The sequence below is a fragment of the Athene noctua genome, chromosome 30 (genome assembly GCF_965140245.1).
Source record: "Athene noctua chromosome 30, bAthNoc1.hap1.1, whole genome shotgun sequence".
NCBI classification, from domain to species: Eukaryota; Metazoa; Chordata; class Aves; order Strigiformes; family Strigidae; genus Athene; species Athene noctua.
The window spans coordinates 623,063-642,494 of NC_134066.1; the positions used below are offsets into that span (position 1 = coordinate 623,063).

The 19,432-nt window shown below is 70.1% G+C and overlaps 2 protein-coding genes across 7 annotated transcripts; one reads left to right on the forward strand and one right to left on the reverse strand.

The window, feature by feature from the left end:
* Positions 1-316: 316 nt before the first annotated feature.
* On the reverse strand, positions 317-5,143 carry OS9 (OS9 endoplasmic reticulum lectin). 2 transcript variants are annotated; one of them, XM_074929481.1, is made up of 14 exons: positions 4,971-5,143; positions 3,459-3,635; positions 3,308-3,371; positions 3,132-3,208; positions 2,928-3,026; positions 2,642-2,843; positions 2,439-2,567; positions 2,206-2,306; positions 2,047-2,089; positions 1,845-1,933; positions 1,442-1,714; positions 1,024-1,363; positions 831-940; positions 317-701 (listed from the first exon to the last, which is right to left on the reverse strand). In XM_074929481.1, the coding sequence occupies exons 1-14, from the start codon at positions 5,136-5,138 to the stop codon at positions 597-599; spliced, it is 1,977 nt and encodes a 658-aa protein (XP_074785582.1). In that variant the 5' UTR covers positions 5,139-5,143; the 3' UTR covers positions 317-596. The 2 variants fall into 2 exon arrangements, with proteins under 2 accessions (XP_074785582.1, XP_074785581.1); XM_074929480.1 differs by having other exon boundaries at positions 318-725.
* Positions 3,642-18,767, forward strand: B4GALNT1 (beta-1,4-N-acetyl-galactosaminyltransferase 1). Of its 5 annotated transcripts, none has more exons than XM_074929482.1 (12): positions 3,642-4,260; positions 7,007-7,094; positions 8,310-8,531; positions 10,971-11,144; positions 12,036-12,142; positions 12,370-12,407; positions 12,767-12,947; positions 13,786-13,896; positions 14,456-14,643; positions 15,449-15,589; positions 16,710-16,947; positions 18,088-18,767. In XM_074929482.1, the coding sequence occupies exons 1-12, from the start codon at positions 4,017-4,019 to the stop codon at positions 18,300-18,302; spliced, it is 1,947 nt and encodes a 648-aa protein (XP_074785583.1). In that variant the 5' UTR covers positions 3,642-4,016; the 3' UTR covers positions 18,303-18,767. The 5 variants fall into 5 exon arrangements, with proteins under 5 accessions (XP_074785583.1, XP_074785585.1, XP_074785587.1 ...); XM_074929484.1 differs by having other exon boundaries at positions 3,642-4,251; XM_074929487.1 differs by lacking the exon at positions 3,642-4,260 and adding an exon at positions 5,583-5,594 and having other exon boundaries at positions 18,088-18,765.
* Positions 18,768-19,432: the final 665 nt, after the last annotated feature.

The following is a 19,432-nucleotide window of genomic DNA, read 5'->3' on the forward strand; positions in this document are numbered from 1 at the left end:
CCCCGTGAGCTGTGTGCCTCGTCCACTCTGCCCCGATTCCACACCCAGGGTGGGGGGGGTCACAGCCATGGCCATGGGGGGGGTTGGGGGGGGCAAGCAGAGGCCACAGGCTGGGGCAGATCCTGGTTTATTGATAAAAAGGGGGGGGGGGGGGGGCAGAGGCCTAACGACCTGGTTACATCTCATTATGAGAGAGTGCCCCCCCGGCCCAGGAAGGGAGGGGGGGGGGGGGGCAAAAATGATTCCAGTGGCAACAGCGGGAATCCCCCCCACCCCCCCCCAAATCAAAATCCCCCCCTTTGCCACCTCCCCCCCCCAATCACACCCCACCCCCCCTTCCCAGATCATTCATGTCACAAATGTGCCTGTTCTCGGGGTGGGGCTCTCTGCCCTCCCACCCCCGCCATGGGGGGGCACAGTGAGTTTTCCCCCCTCCCCCCAAACAGTCCAAGCTCCCCCCTTGCTCGGGGGGGGGGCACTGCCAGGGCTGGGGGGGGCAGTGTCGTGGGGCACCAACCCCCCAGGGATGGTGGGAGGTGGTGGAGAGGGGGGGAGGGGTGTCAAAACCCCAAAATGTGGGGCTGGGGAGGGGGGTGTCAGAAATCGGGGTCCTCGGAGTCACCGGGGGGCTGAGGCTCGTCCCGCCCCCCCCAGACGAAGCGGTAATTGTCCTCCAGCGCCTGCTGCCGCCGCCGCTCCTTCTGCGCCTCCTCCGTGCCCTGGATCTGGGGACACGGATGTTGGGGGGACTGGGGGGAGAGGGAGGGGGGGCAGGACACCCCCCCCCCTCGCTGTGTGCTTCAGCTTCCTGCCCCCCCCCCGGCACTCACCAAGATGTTGAAGAAAATCTCCTTGAGGTTCTTGGTGTCCTCCTCCGACAGCCAGTGCGCGTCATCCTCGTCGCCCCCCCCCGTGGTCACGATCTTGATCTCGATTTTCCCTGGGGAAAGGAGGACGTGGGGGGGTGACGGGGGGGGCGACAGGGGGGGTTCCCCCAAGTTGTACACCCCCCCCAACCCCTACCTTCAGCCCGCAGCCCCTCCTTGGCCAGCAGCTCCCGGACCTCGCTCTCGATGTGGTGGAGCTGGGGGTTGTCCCGCCCCATCTCCTGGCGGGGGGGGTCCCGGTGGCGGGTGCTGCCGGGCCCGATCCTGCTCACCCGCACCCTCACCCGCCCGTCAGGTGGGGAAACGGGGCTGCCCTTCCTCCCGGCCCCCTCCTCTTCCTCCTTCTCCCCCCCCGGGCCAGGGCCACCCCCATCCAGCTTGTCCATGAGGCGGTTGAGGGTGGAGGCCAAGGACTTGGACGCCTGGTTACGGTCGAACTCCCCCTTCAGTCCCTCCGTCTCCAACTCATCCTCCACCTGCGGGGGACAAGGAGCGGGGGGGGGTCACGGGGGGGTCCCCAGCACGGTCAGGGGGTCCCCAGGGCCGTGTCCCACCTCGTTGATGATGTTGTCGAACTCCTTCTCCATCTCCGTCTTCACCTCCTCCTTCAGCTGCGCCATCTGCTCGCGGGGCAGCAGGACGGCCTCCAGCTCCTTCTCGAAGCCACCCAGCAGGTCTCCATCTTCCTCCTCATCCTCCTCTTCCTCCTCCGGTCGCTCCCTCTCACCCACCGGAGGCTCCTCAGAGACAGGGGGATCCGGGGAAGCCTTTGCCGCTGCTGCCTCCTCCTCCTCCTCCTCCTCTTCCTCGTTCGCCTTCTCCTTGGCCTGGAGGCAGGGGGAAGGTTCTCGTGAACAACCCTCGGTGCTGACGGGGAAACTGAGGCAGGGAGACACTGCCTGAGGGGCCCGTCCCCGCCGCAGGCGGGCACGAGGTGAGACGTGGGTTGTCCCCCACCTTCTTGGTGCTCTCCTTCAGCTCCTCAATGAACTGGAGCAGGTCCCCGGGGCTCCTGATCACTTTGAAATGGATTTTCTTCCGTGTATCTACAAAGCGACCACCACAACAGGCAGGCGGGAAGAACAGGGATGGAGAAGGTCCACGGCATACGTGTGGGGACACGGAGAGGCCACTGTGGGCCACCTCCTTGGGGACTCACCAGCTGCCCGGCCAGTGGCTGCCTTTGGGGACAGCTCCTCTGCCTGCAGGGAGGAAACGGGGTGACGAAGCCCAAAACGGCTCCTCTTAACGTGACACCCACCCTGCTCATCCTCACCGGTGGCCATCAGGATGTCCCTGAAGCGGCCAAGGGACTCACCCCGGTGCTGTCCTGCTGGCCACCACCTTTGCCGGTCACCTCACGCACCCGCTCCCAAAAAGCCGCCTCCTTGGCTGGGCCCGGCTCGTCCCCTGGTGTGGCTGGCACGGGAGAGGGGACGGGCATGGCTGGCACCGGGCAGCCCCGGGGACGCCGCCTGGGCCGGCAAATGCCCGCAGTGGCTGCGCTGTGGGGTGGGGACAGGGGGTGAGGATGGGACACGGGGGTTGTACCGTCACCGTGAGCCGCCGGCGGGCCCTGGAGCGGCTCAGCGGGGGCCTCCGCGTCCCTCTCGCTCCACAGCCTCGTGTCCAGCGTCTTGAGCTCCTCTGAGATCTCCTCCACCTTCCGCTTGGTGTCAGCTGGAGGGACAGAGGGGACCCCGTGTCACCTCCGGGGGGGGCCTGGATTTCCCCCCCACCCCCCCGATACTCACAGACTTGGGCGCGGACGTACTCGACGTACTGCGCGGGGCTGAGCGCCGGCTGGCAGAGGATGGGCTGCGGCGCGGCGCCGGCGGGCGGGCGCAGGAAGGGGTGGTGGCAGATGCGGGTGGTGTGGACGGTCAGGACGTAGGAACACGACTGCGGCTCGTCCACCCGGGCGATGTAGTCGCCAGCTCCCTCCTCGCACAGGAACTGTGGCGAGAGGCGTCAGGCGGCGGCACCGTGGGGACACCGTGAGCGTCACCCGCGCTGGCGTCACCCGCGCCGAGGGCTCACCCGCACTTCAGCCTCCCTGGCTCGGCCGGTCAGGTCGCAGCGGGAGCCGTTGACGTAGTTCTGGCTGTGGTAGCGCTTCAGGCGGTGCTGCTTGGAGGCCTGGAGAGGGGGGGGACAAACAGGGACCTCTGGGGATTCGCTGCCGGCTTGTAACGGGGTTGAGCGAGGGGATGGCGGTGACGCCACAGAGGGGGAAGCCCAGACCTTGGCTGTCTCATCGTCCCAGTCAAACGCTGACTGGTAGTAGCCGAGGAAGAGGATGTCTCCTTTGATCTCCAACTCTGTGGCGAGAGGCGAACGGGTGGCAGGGGGTCAGAGACACACAAAATCTGCCCCTTCCCCCTCCCAGCCCCTTCCCCCGTCCCCGGTGACACCGGCACCTTCCACGTGGTACTGCTGGATGTGCTTCCCGTAGCAGAACTCGTACGTCCACCAGTCCTTGGTCTGGAAAAGTCAGGGAAAAACCACGACATCAGGATGGATGGGTGTAGGATGACCCCCCCCTCCACTGCTTTAACTGCCCCCCCCCACCTTGACGAGGCACGGCGCAGCCGCCATGGGCCGCAGGAGCTCAGCGACGCCGGAGCCGTTGTAGAGCTGCGCTTCCTCCTCGGGGTCGGGCTGGCGCCGAACGGCCGCGGGCGGGAGCCGACACTCATAGCGCTGCTTGAACTTGGATGCCACCGTCACCACATCCTCCGTCTGGCGCTGGGGAGCGGGGGGACACGTCTCTCAGGGTCCCCCAGGGACCAGACGAGGGCCCCAGGAGCCCAGGCGAGCGGTGTCAAGATGGAGCCTGGCAGCCACTTCCCTCTACCAGGGAAATCAGGGCAAACCGCAGCCCTGCCCCCCCGCAAACGCCTCCGTTTCTCCCCGGTAACGGGCTGTGACACGGGCACAACCTTGGCGCTGCCACCCCACGCCCTCAGCAGCTGTCAGGGCAGGGGGGTCCCGGCTGAACCCCCCCGCCACCCCTGAGGGGCTGCTCCCACCCGACAGCCCGATGCCACCCTGCGTGGGGCAGCAGCCGAGGCCACACGGCCAGCAGCTGCCCGGGGGAGGGGTGAGGGGGGCCCCTCCCTGCTGCAAATGTGGGGAACCAGGCGCGGGGTGGGGACCAGTCCCCGCCCTTTGTCACCAAGGGGAAAGACCTTTGCTCCACGGCGAGGCCCAGCCAGCGCCGAGCTGCTGCGGACACACGCGGAAGTCGCGGCCCCACCGAGCGCCAGGAGGGTGCTGGGGGGGTCCCCATCGCCCTGGGGACACCCCAGGCCTGGCTGCGCCCCGCAGCTGCTGGGAGCGGCTCAGCAGAGACAAGCAGGAGGTGAGAGAGGTACAGGACACCCCCACTCCCCACCCCAGTCCAGTCCCAGTGCTCCCAGTACAATCCCCAGGCACGCCCAGCGACACCCCCCCCCCCCCCCGGTGCTGATACCTCCCAGTCAGGGCTCTGGCCCGGTCACAGCCCGTTTGCTCCCCCCGTGCTCCCCGCAACCAGGCCCAGCGACCTCCCGCCACGGGACGGCCCCGGACAGGTCCCCCCACCCCGGGCCAATGCCCCCGCCACCACCTCGGGCTGGTGCCACCGTCCCCACCAGTGCCCGGCCCGACGGCCCCATCCCGCGGCGAGCCCAGGGCGGAGCCCCCGTCCCCGGGAGGGTCCCAGACCGGTGCCTTCGCCGCCGGTGGGACCCCCGGGCCGGCGCCCCCAGTCCCGGTACCACCCCGGTAACGGGGGCCGGTGCCCTCGCCCCCAGCACGGTGCTCCCGTGCCCGGTGTCCGCTCCCCAGCAGGACCCCAGCCCGGTGTCCCCAACGCCGGCAGCGCCTCCGGCCAGTTCCCACACCCCGGCGGGGCCCTGGCTCGGTGCCCCCGCCCGGCGGGACCCCAGACTGCCGTCCTCCCTCCCGGTACGACGGCGGGTCGGTGCCCCCCGGCCCCGGTAGAGTCCCCAGAGCGGTGCCGGTGGCCCCGTCCCCGCCGCGGCCCACCTGCCCGGTGCCCCCGACCCCGGACCGACCCCTGGCCCGTGCCCGTCCCACCTGCCCGGCCAGCACGGGCTCGGCGAGGATCTCGAGGCCGTACTTGAGCTCGCTCAGCTCCTGCAGGTTGAGGGCGGCGCGGGCCCCCCGCAGCGGCCGCCCCGGGCCCAGCACCGCCAGCACCAGCAGCAGCGCTGGCCCCGGGCCCGGGCCCCGCCGCGCCGCCATCTTCCCCCCCCCCCCCCAGCCGCCACCGCCCAGCCACTTCCGCCCCGCCGCCTCCCCGCGCCCGCCCCGCCCACCGGCGTTTCGCGTCGCGGTTGGGCCGCCTGCCCGCCCATCAGCGCTGATCGCGCCTCCTATTGGCCGCGGCCCGGCGCTGAGGGAGCCGGGGTTGAGGCCGCCGTGGGAGAGCGGAGGCCCCGCCCCGGGGTGAGGCGATTGGGCTGAGTCAGCGCTAGCAGCAGCCAATCGCCAAGAGGGGTGAGGCCGGCGCCGACGACGTCACGCCGGGCTCTTAAAGGCGCAGGGCGGCGGCGCCTCTGCCGGCTCCTCATTGGCCGAGCCGGATGCAGGCGATCCCGGCGGCCTGATTGGCGGAGGGAGGCAGGAGCATCCCGAAAGCGGGGGGGGATATCACGTGATTACCGGAGCCGGGAGGAGGGGGCCCGGCCCCGCTCCAGGGTGAGGCCCCCGCGTACACGGCGGCAGCCGCGCGTGGGAGCCCCGGGCGCGCACCCGCGGGGGCCTCCCCCGCTCTCGCTCCCCCCTCCCCGAGACCCCCCCGCCGTGGGCCCGGGTTCGAGCGGGGCGCAGCCGGCCCCCCCTCCCCCCCAGCACCCCCCTGCACCCCACCTGCATCCCCCCTGCACCCCCCATCTCCCTACGGCCCCCCCCGCCCCGTGCCCCGACACTCCCTGATGCGCACCCCCCCCCCCCCCCCCCCGCGGCCCTAAATCTCCCCCCAACACCCCCAAAACCTCCCCCCAGCCCGTCAGCACCCCCCAACCTGCCCCCCAGCCCCCTCCAGGACCTTCAGCAGCCCCCAAACTCCTCTCAACCCCCCCAGTCGCCCCCCCCAGTCCCCCCCCAGCATCCTCCCAGCTCCCCCTTCCCCCCCCGGGTGCAGGCAGGGCACAGGCAGCCCAGGCCCCCCCCCGCGCCCCCCCCGGCTCAATGGGGCCGTTGTGCAGCCCACGCGTGGGCACAAAGCCGGCCTGTGGCAGCCGGAGTCCCCGCCGATCCGGGGGGGGCCGCGGGGGGGCTGATCCCTGCTCCCCCCGACTCCAGGCCCGACCTCCGCCAGGCCCGATGCGACGGTGACACCGGCGGCCGCCTCCTCCCCTCTTTGTGCCCCCCCCCCCCCCCCTAATTCCCCCTACCCCCCCCTGAAGCTCCCCCCGCCCCTCCCGGGGCTGCGGCGGTGCCGTTCCCGGCCGGGGCCGCCGGGGGCGCCCTGCCCCCCCCGCCCCCCCCACCCCCCCCCCCGCTGCCGGTGCCGGTGCGCGGCCGCGGAGCGCCGGGACCCGCCGGCGGAGCCAGGTAGGGCCGGAGCCACCCGGCGCCCCCCGGCCCCCGCCCTTGTCGCGACATGTCGCGGGGGGGGGGAGGTGGCAGCTGCCACCGCCCCACGGACCCGACATCGCCCCCCCCGAGCCTCCCCGCCGGGCCCCCGCACCCCCCGGCACTCCCAAGGCCGCCGGGGCCCCCCCGAACCCCCGGACACCCCCATAACCCCCCCCCCCCGCATCCCCCAGCCCCGTTGCACCCCCCAGCCCGGGACACCCCCACCCCCCCCCATCTCCTGACCCTCCCCCCGCTCCCCCCAACATCCCCCTGCCCCCCCGCGTTCCCCCCAAACACCCCGCCCCCCCCGGCCCCTCTGTACCCCAGATCCGTGCGCCCCCCCCGCCTGTTCCCCCCCTCTCATCCTGCTCCCCCCTTTAAACCCCCCATTCTGGAACAAAGCCGCCGGGGGGGGGTCCGGGGGATCCCCGGCTGCGGCCGTGTCCCTGGGGGGGGTGAGGGGGGCTGGGTGTAGCAGGGGGGGATGGGGGTGCCCCCCCCCGCCCCTGAGGCCGTCCCCTCTTCCCCAGGCCGGTGTCGCGGGGGGCAGAGCCATGAGCGTGGGCTGAGACCCCCGGCCCCCACCCCGACCCCACCGGGACCCTCGCCCGCCCCGAGGTGAGGGCACTGGGGGGCACTGGGGGGCACTGGGGGGCATTGAGGAGTGTGGTGGAGGGGGTACAGCCATATGGGTGGAGCTAAAAGGGGACACTGGGTTGAACTGGGGGACTGGGAGTACTGGGATGTACTGGGGGGTCTGGGGGCAGTGCAGGGTGTTGGGGGCACTGGTTTGCACTGGGGATGCTGGGAAGCGCTGAGGGGCACTGGGAGCACTGGGGTGCACTGGGAACAGTGGGATGTGTTGGGAGCACTGGGCCACTGGGGAAACTGGGAGGTGCTGGGGGCACTGGGATGTGGTGGGGGGACTGGGGGGGGCATGGTGATTTGCTGGCAGATGGCTGAATTGCACTGGGGGCACTGGTTTGCACTGGGAGGTGCTGGGGGCACTGGGAGGAGATGGTTTGCACTGGCTGCACTGGGAAGCACTGGGAGAAGCTGTGGGCACTGGAGGGCACCGGATTGCACTGGGAATACTGGGAGGAGCTGGGGGCACTGGGTTGCACTGGGAGGAGCTGGGAACACCGGGGGGATTCGCACTGGGGAACTGGGAGGTGCTGGGAGGATCTGGGGGCACTGCGTTGCGCTGGGGACACTGGTTTGCACTGGGGGGCACCAAGTTGCACTGGGAGCACTGGCAGATGCTGGGATGAGCTGGGGACACTGGGAGGTGCTGAGGACACTGGGGGGTACTGGATTGTACTGGGTGGCACTGGGAGGAGCAGGGAACACTGGGGGGTTCGCACTGGTTCCTACTGGGGGGCACAGGGAGGTGCTGGGGACACCAGGGCGGTTGCACTGGTTGGCACTGGGGAGCACTGGTGGGTACTGGTGGGGTTGCACTGGGGGGTACTGGTGGGGTTGCACTGGGGGGCACTGGTTGGCACTGGGGGTCTCTGGGGGGCACTGGTTGGCACTGGGGGGCACTGGGGGATACTGGTTGGCACTGGGGGGCACTGGGGGGCACTGGGGGGTACTGGTGGGCACTGGTTGGCACTGGGGGGTACTGGTGGGGTTGCACTGGGGGGCACTGGTTGGCACTGGGGGTCTCTGGGGGGCACTGGTTGGCACTGGGGGGCACTGGGGGATACTGGTTGGCACTGGGGGTCGCTGGGGGGCACTGGGGGATACTGGTTGGCACTGGGGGGCACTGGGGGATACTGGTGGGCACTGGTTGGCACTGGGGGGCAGGGGGTGACGCGGGTCCCGCCGCAGCCCCCCCCGTGCCAGGATGCGGGGGGCCCAGCGCCCCCTCTGCCTGCTGCTGCTGGCCACGGCCTCGCTGGCCGCCCTCTACCTGCACCTCTGGGCCCCCAAGGGCCCCCCCAGCGTGGACCTGCGGCGCCCCTCCCCCGCGCGCCTGCTGCCCCCCCCCCTGCCCCCCCCCGCCCGCTCCTACCCCCACGTCCCCTTCCGCCTCAAGGAGGAGGTCATGGAGTAAGGACCCGCGCCGGCGGGGGGGCACCCGGGGGGGGGCACCCATGGGGGGGGGCACCCGGGGGGGGGCGGGGGGGGGCACCTCGTGGAGGTGGGGGGGGCACCTTTGAGGTGGGGGCATCTCAGGGTGGGGGCACCCATGGGGGGGGCACCTCGTGGAGTAGGGGGGGCACCCATGGGTGGGGGGTACCCATGGGTGGGGGCTGGGGACACCTCAGGGTGGGGGCACCCATGGGGGGGGGGCAGCCAAGGGTGGGGAATCCGGGGCTCGCCAGGGTGGGGGCGCCCCAGGGTGAGGGGGGGTGGGACATCCACGGGGATGGGGCACCCTGGGGAGGGGATCGGGGGGGCGTCTGGGTGGGTGACGAGGCGGTGACAGGGCGGGTGACAGAGTCGTGGTGGGTGGTGGCGGGTGGGTGACGAGGAGGTGCCAGGGTGGTGCTGGGCAGGTGACAAGGCAGTGACAGGTGGGTGACAAGACAGTGACAGGGTTGTGCCAGGGCAGGTAACAAGGTGGTGGCAGGGTGAGTGACAAGAAGGTGACAGAGCAGGTGACAAGGTGGTGGTGGGTGGGGGCAGGTGGGTGATGAAGCAGTGCCAGGGTGGGTGACTGTTGCCTTGATGGCAACAGGTGACAAAGTGGTGACATGGTGGTGCTGGACAGTGCCAGGACAGGTGACAAAGTGGTGACAGGGCAGGTGACGAGGCAGTGCCGGTGGTGGCTGGGTGGTGCCGGGTGGTGCCAGGGCAGGTGACGAGGTGGTGCTGGGCAGGTGACAGGGTGGGTGACAAGGTGGTGGCAGTGGTGGCCGGGAGGTGCTGGGTAGTGCCAGGGCAGGTGACAAGGTGTTGGTGGGTGGTGGCAGGTGGGTGGCGAGGCAGTGCCAGGGTGGGTGACAAGGACGTGACAGGGTGGTGCCAGATGGGTGAGAAGATGGTGACAGGGTGGTGATGGGCAGGTGACAAGGTGGTGCTGGGTGGTGCCAGGGCGGGTGACAAGGAGGTGCTGGGTGGGTGACAAGGGGGTGATGGGTGGTGGCAGGTGGGTGACAAAGCAGTGCCAGGGTGGTGCTGGGCAGGTGACAAGGTGGTGCTGGGTGGTACTGGGTGGTGCTGGGCAGGTGACAGGGGAGTGGTGGGTGGTGGCAGGTGGGTGACAAGGTGGGGCCAGGGTGGATGAGAAGATGGTGACAGGGAGATGCTGGGTGGTGCCAGCAGTTCCAGGGCAGATGACAAGGAGGTGACAGGGCATGTGACAAGGAGGTGCTGGGTGGTGATGGGTGGTGATGGGCGGAGCCAGGGCAGGTGACAAGGAGGAGCCAGGGCGGGTGACAAGGCGGTGCTGGGTGGTGCCGGGCAGTGCCAGGGCAGGTGACAAGGAGGTGACAAGGCAGTGCCGGGTGGTGCCAGGGCAGGTGACAAGGTACAAGGAGGTGCCAGGGCAGGTGACAAGGAGGTGACAAGGCAGTGCCGGTGGTGCCAGGGCAGGTGACAAGGAGGTGACAAGGCGGTGCCGGGTGGTGCCAGGGCAGGTGACAAGGTACAAGGAGGTGCCAGGGCAGGTGACAAGGAGGTGACAAGGCGGTGCTGGGAGGTGCCAGGGCAGGTGACAAGGTACAAGGAGGTGCCAGGGCAGGTGACAAGGAGGTGACAAGGTGGTGCCGGGCGGTGCCAGGGCAGGTGACAAGGTACAAGGAGGTGCCAGGGCAGGTGACAAGGAGGTGCCAGGGCAGGTGACAAGGAGGTGACAAGGTGGTGCTGGGTGGTGCCAGGGCAGGTGACAAGGAGGTGACAAGGTGGTGCTGTGCGGTGCCGGGCAGTGCCAGGGCAGGTGACAAGGAGGTGCCAGGGCAGGTGACAAGGAGGTGTCAAGGTGGTGCTGGGTGGTGCCGGGCAGTGCCAGGGAAGGTGACAAGGCGGTGCTGGGCGGTGCCAGGGCAGGTGACAAGGAGGTGCCAGGGCAGGTGACAAGGAGGTGTCAAGGTGGTGCTGGGTGGTGCCGGGCAGTGCCAGGGAAGGTGACAAGGTGGTGCTGGGTGGTGCCAGGGCAGGTGACAAGGAGGTGACAAGGCGGTGCCGGGTGGTGCCAGGGCAGGTGACAAGGTACAAGGAGGTGCCAGGGCAGGTGACAAGGAGGTGACAAGGTGGTGCCGGGCGGTGCCAGGGCAGGTGACAAGGTACAAGGAGGTGCCAGGGCAGGTGACAAGGAGGTGACAAGGCGGTGCCGGGTGGTGCCAGGGCAGGTGACAAGGTACAAGGAGGTGCCAGGGCAGGTGACAAGGAGGTGCCAAGGCGGTGCCGGTGGTGCCAGGGCAGGTGACAAGGTACAAGGAGGTGCCAGGGCGGGCCACAAGGAGGTGCCAAGGCGGTGCCGGTGGTGGCCGGGGGTGCCGGTGGCGGGTGCGCGGGCCCTGGCCGCGGGGTGACCGGGGCCCGCAGGCTCCTGCCCAGGAACGGCTGCTCCTGCGCGGCGGAGCCGGGGCTGGCGCTGCCCCTCCAGCGGCAGCTCTTCGGGCAGGGCCCGGGCGTGGAGTTCGCCAGCGCCTTCGCGCCCGGCGAGCGGCAGCGGCTGCAGCGCCAGCGGGAGCGGGAGTACCACAGCTACCGGCTGCGGTGAGGGGGGCCGGGGGGGCCCCGCGGCAGGGGGGACCCCTGGGAGTCAGTGTGGGGTGGGGGGGAAAAGCCCAGGGGTGGGGGGCAAGGGGGGCACCCCCAGGACGAGTGTGGGGCAGGATGGGACCCCTGGGCTCGGCATTGGGTGGGAAGCGGGGGACCCCCTGGGCTCGGTGTGGGGCAGGGGGGATCCCCTGGGCTCAGCATTGGGTGGGGGGGACCCCAGGGATCGGTGTGGGGCAGAGGGGACCCTCTGGGCTCGGTGTGGGGCAGGGGGGACCCCCAGGGATCAGCATTGGGTGGGGGGGACCCCAGGGATCAGTGTGGGGCAGGGGGGGACCCCCAGGGATCGGTGTGGGGCAGGGGGGGACCCCAGGGATCGGTGTGGGGCATGGGGGGACCCCCAGGGATCAGCATTGGGTGGGGGGGACCCCAGGGATCGGTGTGGGGCAGGGGGGACCCCCAGGGATCAGCATTGGGTGGGGGGGACCCCAGGGATCAGTGTGGGGCAGGGGGGGACCCCCTGGGATCGGTGTGGGGCAGGGGGGGACCCCAGGGATCGGTGTGGGGCATGGGGGGACCCCCAGGGATCAGCATTGGGTGGGGGGGACCCCAGGGATCAGTGTGGGGCATGGGGGGACCCCAGGGATCGGTGTGGGGCAAGGGGGGACCCCCTGGGCTCAGCATTGTGTGTGGGGGACCCCAGGGATTGGTGTGGGGCAGGGGGTTGGGGGGGGGTCGGGAGGGGGTTGTGGGTGTCAGAGGGGTGTGTGTGGGGGTCGGGGTGTGTGTAGGGGGGGTCGGGGGGGTGTGAGGGGGGCTCAGGGGGGTGTGAGGCGGTCAGGGGTGTGGGGGGTCAGGGTGCTCCGCGGCTGAGCCCCCCCCCCGCAGGGTGCAGTCCCCGGCCGAGCAGCTGCTCATCGCTCGGGCCAACTCCCCCCTCGAGTACCCGGCGCAGGGGGTGGAGGTGCGGCCGCTGCAGACAGTGCTGGTGCCCGGTGAGGGGGGCGCGGGGGGGCGCGGGGGGGGGCGTGGGCAAAAGGGGGGGTACAGCAGCACTGGGGTCACAGACTCGAGGGAGGGGAGTGGGGGGGGGGGGGTCACCGGGGGGTACGATGGGCTATGGGGGGAGGGGGGGGTGACACCCACCCCCCACCCCCCCGAGGGTGTTTGGGGGGTCGCCCCCGGCCCCGCTCACCTCCCCCCCGTGTCTGTGGCCCCGCAGGGCTCAGCCTGCAGGCAACGGGCAGGAAAATCTACCAGGTGAGGGCAGGGGGGGCAGGGGCGGGCAGGGCACGATCCTGAGTGGGCGGGGGGGGCAGGGGGGGCAGGGGGCGGGCAGGGGGGGCGGGCAGGTGGGCAGAGGGGGGGCAGAGGGGGGGCAGAGGGCGGGCAGGGGTGGGCAGAGGGGGGGCAGAGGGGGGGCAGAGGGCGGGCAGGGGTGGGCAGAGGGGGGGCAGAGGGGGGGAAGAGGGCGGGCAGGGGTGGGCAGGGCACGATCCTGAGTGGGCAGGGGGCGGGCAGGGGGGGCAGGGGGAGGGCAGGGCGTGCTCCTGCGCGGGCAGAGCAGCCCCCCGGGAGCAGGGGGGCCCCGGTGGGTGCTCCCATGCCGCCCCCCCCAGGTGAACCTGACGGCCACCCTGGGGACACTGACCGTGGCCGCCGTGGTGGAGGGCGTGGAGCTGCGGGGGGAGGGGCAGCCCCACCTCTCGCTGGCCGCCGCCCACCGGGACCACCTGAACCGGCAGCTCCAGTTCGTCACCTACACCAGCACCCAGTTCCACCCCGACACCGCCGACATCGGTGGGTGCTGCCGGAGGGGGGGGAGCCCGCGGGGGGCACCTGGGTGGGTGTCACGGATGGGACCGGGGTGAGCGTTACGGGTGGGACCCAATGGGTGCTGGTCTTTGGGGTCCCATGGGTGGGACCTGGATGGGTGCTGTGGGTGGCACCTGGATGGGTGCTGGTCTTTGGGGTCCCATGGGTGGGATGTGGATGGGTGCCATGGGTGGGATGTGGATGGGTGCTGTGGGTGGTACCTGGATGGGTTCTCGGGTTTGGGGTCCCATGGATGTCACCTGGATGGGTGCTGTGGGTGGCACCTGGATGGGTGCTCGGGTTTGGGGTCCTATGGATGTCACCTGGATGGGTGCTGTGGGTGGCACCTGGATGGGTGCTGGTCTTTGGGGTCCCATGGGTGGGATGTGGATGGGTGCCATGGGTGGGATGTGGATGGGTGCTGTGGGTGGCACCTGGATGGGTGCTCGGGTTTGGGGTCCTATGGATGTCACCTGGATGGGTGCTGTGGGTGGCACCTGGATGGGTGCTCAGTTTTGGGGTCCCATGGATGTCACCTGGATGGGTGCTGTGGGTGACACCTGGATGGGTGCTGGTCTTTGGGGTCCCATGGGTGAGACCTGGATGGGTGCCATGGGTCGGATGTGGATGGGTGCTGCGGGTGGCACCCGGGTGGGTGCTGGCCCCGCAGGTGCCACAGAGGGTCCCTGCCCTGTGCTGGTGGCACAGCCCAGCTCGGGCCTGGTGCCCCCGCGTCCCCATGGGGGGGCCCTGAGGGTGCAGGGCACCCTGAGGCAGGTGGGTGTCGCCCCCCGGGACACCCAGCGCCCCGTTGGCCTTCCAGTGCAGTTCTGCACCGAGGGACACGCCGCCGCCTTCCCCATCCGCATCCGGCACCCGCCCACACCCCGCCTCTACGGGCCCCCCCCCGCCGGCGACGGGGACGGGGATGGAGGTGAGTCACGGGGACCCCCCCTCTGCACCCCAAAACCAGTCCCCCCAGTCTTAGGGTGACCCAGTTTTCCCAGTGTGAGGTCCTAGTCCTCCCAGTCCTCCCCGTGTTGGGGGGCTCAGTCCTACTGGTGCCATCATGTCCCAGTCCTCCCAGTGTTGGGAGGCCCAGTTCTCCCAGTGTGGGTGCCCAGTCCATTGTGGGGTCCCAGTCCTCCCAGTGTAGGGGTGCAGTCCTACTGGTGCCAGGGTGTCCAGTCCTCCCAGTGTGGGTGCCCAGTCCAGTATTGTGGTGCTCAGTCCTCCCAGTGTTGGGGGTCTGAATCCTCCCAGTGTGGTTTCCCAGTCCTCCCAGTATTGGGTTTCCCAGTCCTCCCAGCGTGGGTGCCCAGTCCAGTATTGGGGTTCCCAGTCCTGCAGTATTGGGAGTGCCCAGTCCTCCCAGTATTGGGATGCCCAGTCCTCCCAGTGTTGGGGTACCAGTTCTTGCAGTGCTGGGGTTCCCAGTGCTCCCAGTGCCCCCAGTGCTGGAGTTCCCAGTGCTCCCAGTGCCCCCCCCGCAGGGTACAACATCTCGGCGCTGGTGACCGTGGCCACCAAGACCTTCCTGCGCTACGACAAGCTGCGGGGGCTCATCGCCAGCATCCGCCGCTTCTACCCCTCCGTCACCATCGTGGTGGCCGACGACAGCCAACACCCCGAGCCCCTGCAGGGCCCCCACCTTGAGCACTACCTCATGCCCTTCGGCAAGGTGGGGGGGCCTCGGGGGGGGCGCTGGGGGGGGCTCAGGGTCGGGCTGGGGAATGGGGAGGTTGGGAACTGGGGAGAGGGGAACGTGGCGGGGGGGGGGCTGGCAGGGCCATGGGGCTGAAGGACCCTGGGGAGGGGAGTGGGGGGGGCTGGAAGGGCTGTGGGACCCCAGGGTGGGGGGACATGGGGGTCTGGCAGAGCCATGGGGCTGAAGGACCCTGGGGAGGGGGGCGTGGGGGGGTCTGGCAGGGCTGTGGGTCCCCAGGGAGGGGTCACATGGGGGTCTGGCAGGGCCATGGGGCTGCAGGACCCTGGGGAGGGGGGGCACGGGGGTGGCAGAGGGTGGGTCCCCATGGAGGGGGCACACGGGGGGGTCTGGCAGGGCTGTGGGACCCCAGGGTGGGGGCACATGGGGGTCTGGCAGGGCTGTGGGTCCCCATGGAGGGGGCACACGGGGGGTGTGGCAGGGCCATGGAGCTGCAGGACCCTGGGAGGGGGGCGTGGGGGGGGCTGGCAGGGTGTGGGACCCCAGGGTGGGGGCACATGGGGGTCTGGCAGGGCCATGGGGCTGTGGGAGGCTGGAGAGGGGGGGCACAGGGGGGGCACAGGGTGGGTCCCCATGGAGGGGGCACACGGGGGGGTCTGGCAGGGCTGTGGGGGGACCCCAGGGAGGGGGGACGCAGCAGGGCTGGCAGGGCCGTGGCTCCCCGGGGGGGGACACACGACATGGCAGGGCCATGGGGGGGCGTGGGGCGGGCGTGGGGCAGGCGTGGGCCAGCGGGCACACACTGACAGTGGCCCCACAGGGCTGGTTCGCCGGGAGGAACCTGGCGGTGTCGCAGGTGACCACCAAGTACGTGCTGTGGGTGGACGACGACTTCATCTTCACCCCCCGCACCCGCCTGGAGAAGCTGGTGGACGTGCTGGAGAGAACCAGCCTGGACCTGGTGCGGGGGGGGCACCCAAGGGCGCGGGGGGGCACCCGTGGGGTGCTGGTGGCCGGGGGGGGGGGGGCCATGAGCCGGGTAGGGGGGTCCTGGGGCCATCCCAGTGCCCCACGTCTCCAGTGCTGGGGGTGTCTCAGTGGCCCCCAGTGGCTCCCAGGGTGCTGGTGCCCAGTGTCGGGGCAGCGCTGCGGGGTCTGGTGATGCTGGGGGGTACTGGGAATATCTCAGGTCCCAGTGCCACAGGTGGGCACTACTGGGGGATACTGGGAATATCTTGACTCTCATTGCATCAGGTGGGTGATGCTGGGGGATACTGGGAATATTGCAGTTCCCAGTGCCTCAGGTGGGCGATGCTGGGGGATACTGGGAATATTGTGGTTCCCAGTGCCACAGGTAGGCGATGTGGGGGGCTACTGGGAATATCCCAGTTCCCAGTGCCACAGGTAGGCGATGTGGAGGGCTACTGGGAATATCCCAGTTCCCAGTGCCTCAGGTGGGCAATGCTGGGGGCTACTGGGAATATCTTGATTTGCAGTGCCTCAGGTGGGTGATGTTGGGGGATACTGGGAATATTGTGGTTCCCAGTTCCCAGTGCCACAGATGGGTAATGCTGGGGGATACTGGGAATATCTCGATTCCCAGTGCCACAGGTAGGCGATGTGGAGGGATACTGGGAATATCTCGATTCCCAGTGCCTCAGGTGGGCAATGCTGGGGGCTACTGGGAATATCTTGATTTGCAGTGCCATAGGTGGGTGATGCTGGGCGATACTGGGAATATCTCAGATCCCAATGCCTCAGGTGGGCGATACTGGGGGCTATTGGGAATATCCCAGTTCCCAGTGCCACAGGTGGGCAATGCTGGGGGATACTGGGAATATTGTGGTTCCCAGTTCCCAGTGTCACAGGTGGGCGATGCTGGGGGCTACTGGGAATATCCCAGTTCCCAGTGCCACAGGTGGGCGATGCTGGGGGCTACTGGGAATATCCCGGTTCCCAGTGCCACAGGTGGGCGATGCTGGGGGCCGCTGGACTATCTCCGCTCCCGGTGCCGGTGGGCGCTGTTGGGGGTCCCGGGGATGTCTCGGTGCCCGGTACCATCTCCCGGTGCCGTCCCGCAGGTGGGGGGCGCGGTGCGGGAGATCACGGGCTACACCACCACGTACCGGCAGCGGCTGAGCGTCGAGGGGGGCGGCGCGGGGGGCGACTGCCTGCGCACGCGGCCGGGCTTCCACCACCGCCTGGCCGGTTTTCCCGCCTGCGTCGTCACCGACGGCGTCGTCAACTTCTTCCTGGCCCGCACCGACAAGGTCCGGCAGGTCGGCTTCGACCCCCGCCTGCGCCGCGTCGCCCACCTCGGTGAGAGCTGGGGGGAGGCGGTCCTGGGGGGGGTGCTGGGGGTCCTGGGGAGGGGCCGTGGGGGGGACTTGGGAGGGTTCTGGGGGACCCGGGAGGAGGGGGCATGGGAGGGGGGTCCTGGGGGGCACTGGGAGGGGGTTTGGGGGGCCTGGAGGTGCTGGGGTGTCCCTGGGAGGGGTTTGGGGAGTTCTGGGGGTGGGCAGGGGATCCTGGGGTGTCTCTGGGAGGGGTTTGGGGGGCCCAGGACAGGGTCAGAGGGGGCTGGGGATGGTCTGTGGGGGGATCTGGGAGGGTTCTGTGGGACCCGGGAGGAGGGGGCATGGGAGGGGGGTCCGGGGGGGCACTGGGATGTTTCTGGGAGGGGGTTTGGTGGATCCTGGGGGTGGGCAGAGGATCCTGGGGGGGGCTGGGGAAGGGCTGGGGGGGTCCTGGAGGTAACAGGGGTGGAAAGGGCGTCCTGGGGGGGCTGTGGGGGGTGTATCCTGGGAGGGGGAGTCTGTCTGGGATGGCCCAGGAGGGGGCTGGGGTGTGCCCGGGCGGTTGGGACATGGGTGTCCTGGGTGGGGGAGGGCCGGGGCGTCCCGGGGCGGGGGGTGAGGTCTCGGGGTGCTGGGGGGAGGGGTGTAGGGTGTCCTTTTGGGGGAGGTTCAGACATTGGGGTCCCCCGGGGAAGAGGAGGGGGCTGAACGCTGCGGTCCTGGGGAGTCTCAGACATGGGGAGCCCCTGGGGAGGGAACTGGGGGAGTCTGAGGGAACTGGGGACCCTGGGGAGGGAACTGGGATCCCCTGAGGAGGGAACTGGGGGAGCCTGAGGGAACTGGGGATCCCTTGGGGAGGGAACTGGGATCCCCTGGGGAGGGAACTGGGGGAGCCTGAGGGAACTGGGGACCCTGGGGAGGGAACTGGGATCCCCTGGGGAGGGAACTGGGGGAACTGGGGGAACTGGGGATCCCCTGGGGAGGGGAAGGGGATCCCCCAAACGATGGGTCCTGATGGGGGGGGTGGTGGTGGTGGTGCAGGGAGAACTGGGACACCGGGAAGAGCAAGGGAATGCTGGGGGGGGGGGAGGTGGCGGTGCTGGAGACCCCACGGCGGCGCTGAGCCCATTTTGGGGGGTGTCCGTGTCCCCCCCCTCCCCAGAATTCTTCATCGACGGGCTGGGGGTGCTGCACGTGGGCTCCTGCGAGGACGTGGTGGTGGATCACGCCTCGAAGCTGGCGCTGCCCTGGCGGCGGAGCGAGGGCGAGCGGCAGTACGCGCGGTACCGCTACCCCCCCGCCCGCGACGACAGCCTGCGCCTCAAGCACCGCCTCTTCTTCTTCAAGAACCGCTTCAAGTGCATGGCCGGCAACTAGCCCGCGGCCACCGCTGGCCACCCGCCACGGGCCACCCCCATGGGCTACTACTGAGGGCCAACCCCAGGGCCCAACACCGTGGGCCACCCCCCCCCCCCCCCCAGGGTCACCACCCGGTGCCACCGCCATGGGCCACCCCGGGGTCACCCCAGGGTCCCCCCATGGGCAACATGGGCCCCCCCCATGGGCCACCCCAGTGCCACCACCATGGGCCACCCCAGGGTCACCCCAGGGTCCCCCCATGGGCAACCCCAGGGCCGTTGGCATGGGCCCCCCCCATGGGCCACCCCAGTGCCCCCCCCATGGGCCACCCCAGGGCTGTGGCCACCCTGGAGCCCCTCTGACCCAGCCCCCCCTCCCCCCCCCGCGGTGTTTTTAGCTCTTTTGTACTTTGGGGGGTGGGGGTGGTGGCGGGGGACACACACACACCCCCCTCCGGGGGACCCAGGGGTCCGGGTGCCCCCCCCCAGCCTTTTTTGTCACCCCCCCCCCCCCCGAGACTCAGTTTTCTATTGTACAGCCCCTCCCCCACGCTGCTGCCAGGATTTTTGTGCCAAGTCTCGGCCCCTCCCCCCCCCCCCCGACCCCTCCGGGACCCCCAAAACCAAGTGGGGGGAGGGGCTGCCCCCCGCAACCCCCCCCCTTTTCTACCCGATGGATGGTGAGATTTTAACCAGACCGAAATCTGCCTCTTTTTTCAGAAAAACAGGGCCCTGCCCCACCCCATCACCTGAACCACGCCCCCTTTAGCCCCACCCCTCTCCAAGCACCACCCACCCGCTGTAGCCACGCCCATTTCCCCACTCAACCCGCCACTTTCAGCCACGCCCCCTTCTCCAAGCCAACCCAAACCCCTTTCTGTAGGCCACGCCCACTCCCGGTAGCCACGCCCATTTAAACTACATCCCGTCTTGGCCACGCCCCTTTATTTGTCACATTTAGCCACGCCCCATCTCCAAGCTCACACAAACATCTTTCTGTAGGCCCCGCCCACTCTCGTTTAGCCATGCCCCTTTCTTTAAGCACCACCCCCACACTGTAACCCCGCCCCTTCCTTCAAGCTCCGCCCCCACCCTGCTTGTCCAAGGGCAGGGCGTGTCCCTGTGGGGTGGGGGTGCCCATGGGTGGGG

Coding starts and splice junctions, on each gene's coding strand:
- B4GALNT1 (XM_074929482.1), top strand. CDS start 4,017: ATGTGGGGAACCAGGCGCGGGGTGGGGACCAGTCCCCGCCCTTTGTCA. Junction 11,145..12,035: donor TACCACAGCTACCGGCTGCG/GTGAGGGGGGCC, acceptor CCCCCCCCGCAG/GGTGCAGTCCCCGGCCGAGC. Junction 15,590..16,709: donor AGAGAACCAGCCTGGACCTG/GTGCGGGGGGGG, acceptor GCCGTCCCGCAG/GTGGGGGGCGCGGTGCGGGA.
- OS9 (XM_074929480.1), bottom strand. CDS start 5,138: ATGGCGGCGCGGCGGGGCCCGGGCCCGGGGCCAGCGCTGCTGCTGGTG. Junction 3,209..3,307: donor CCAGCAGTACCACGTGGAAG/GTGCCGGTGTCA, acceptor CTCTCGCCACAG/AGTTGGAGATCAAAGGAGAC. Junction 2,090..2,205: donor GCCAGCAGGACAGCACCGGG/GTGAGTCCCTTG, acceptor TCCTCCCTGCAG/GCAGAGGAGCTGTCCCCAAA.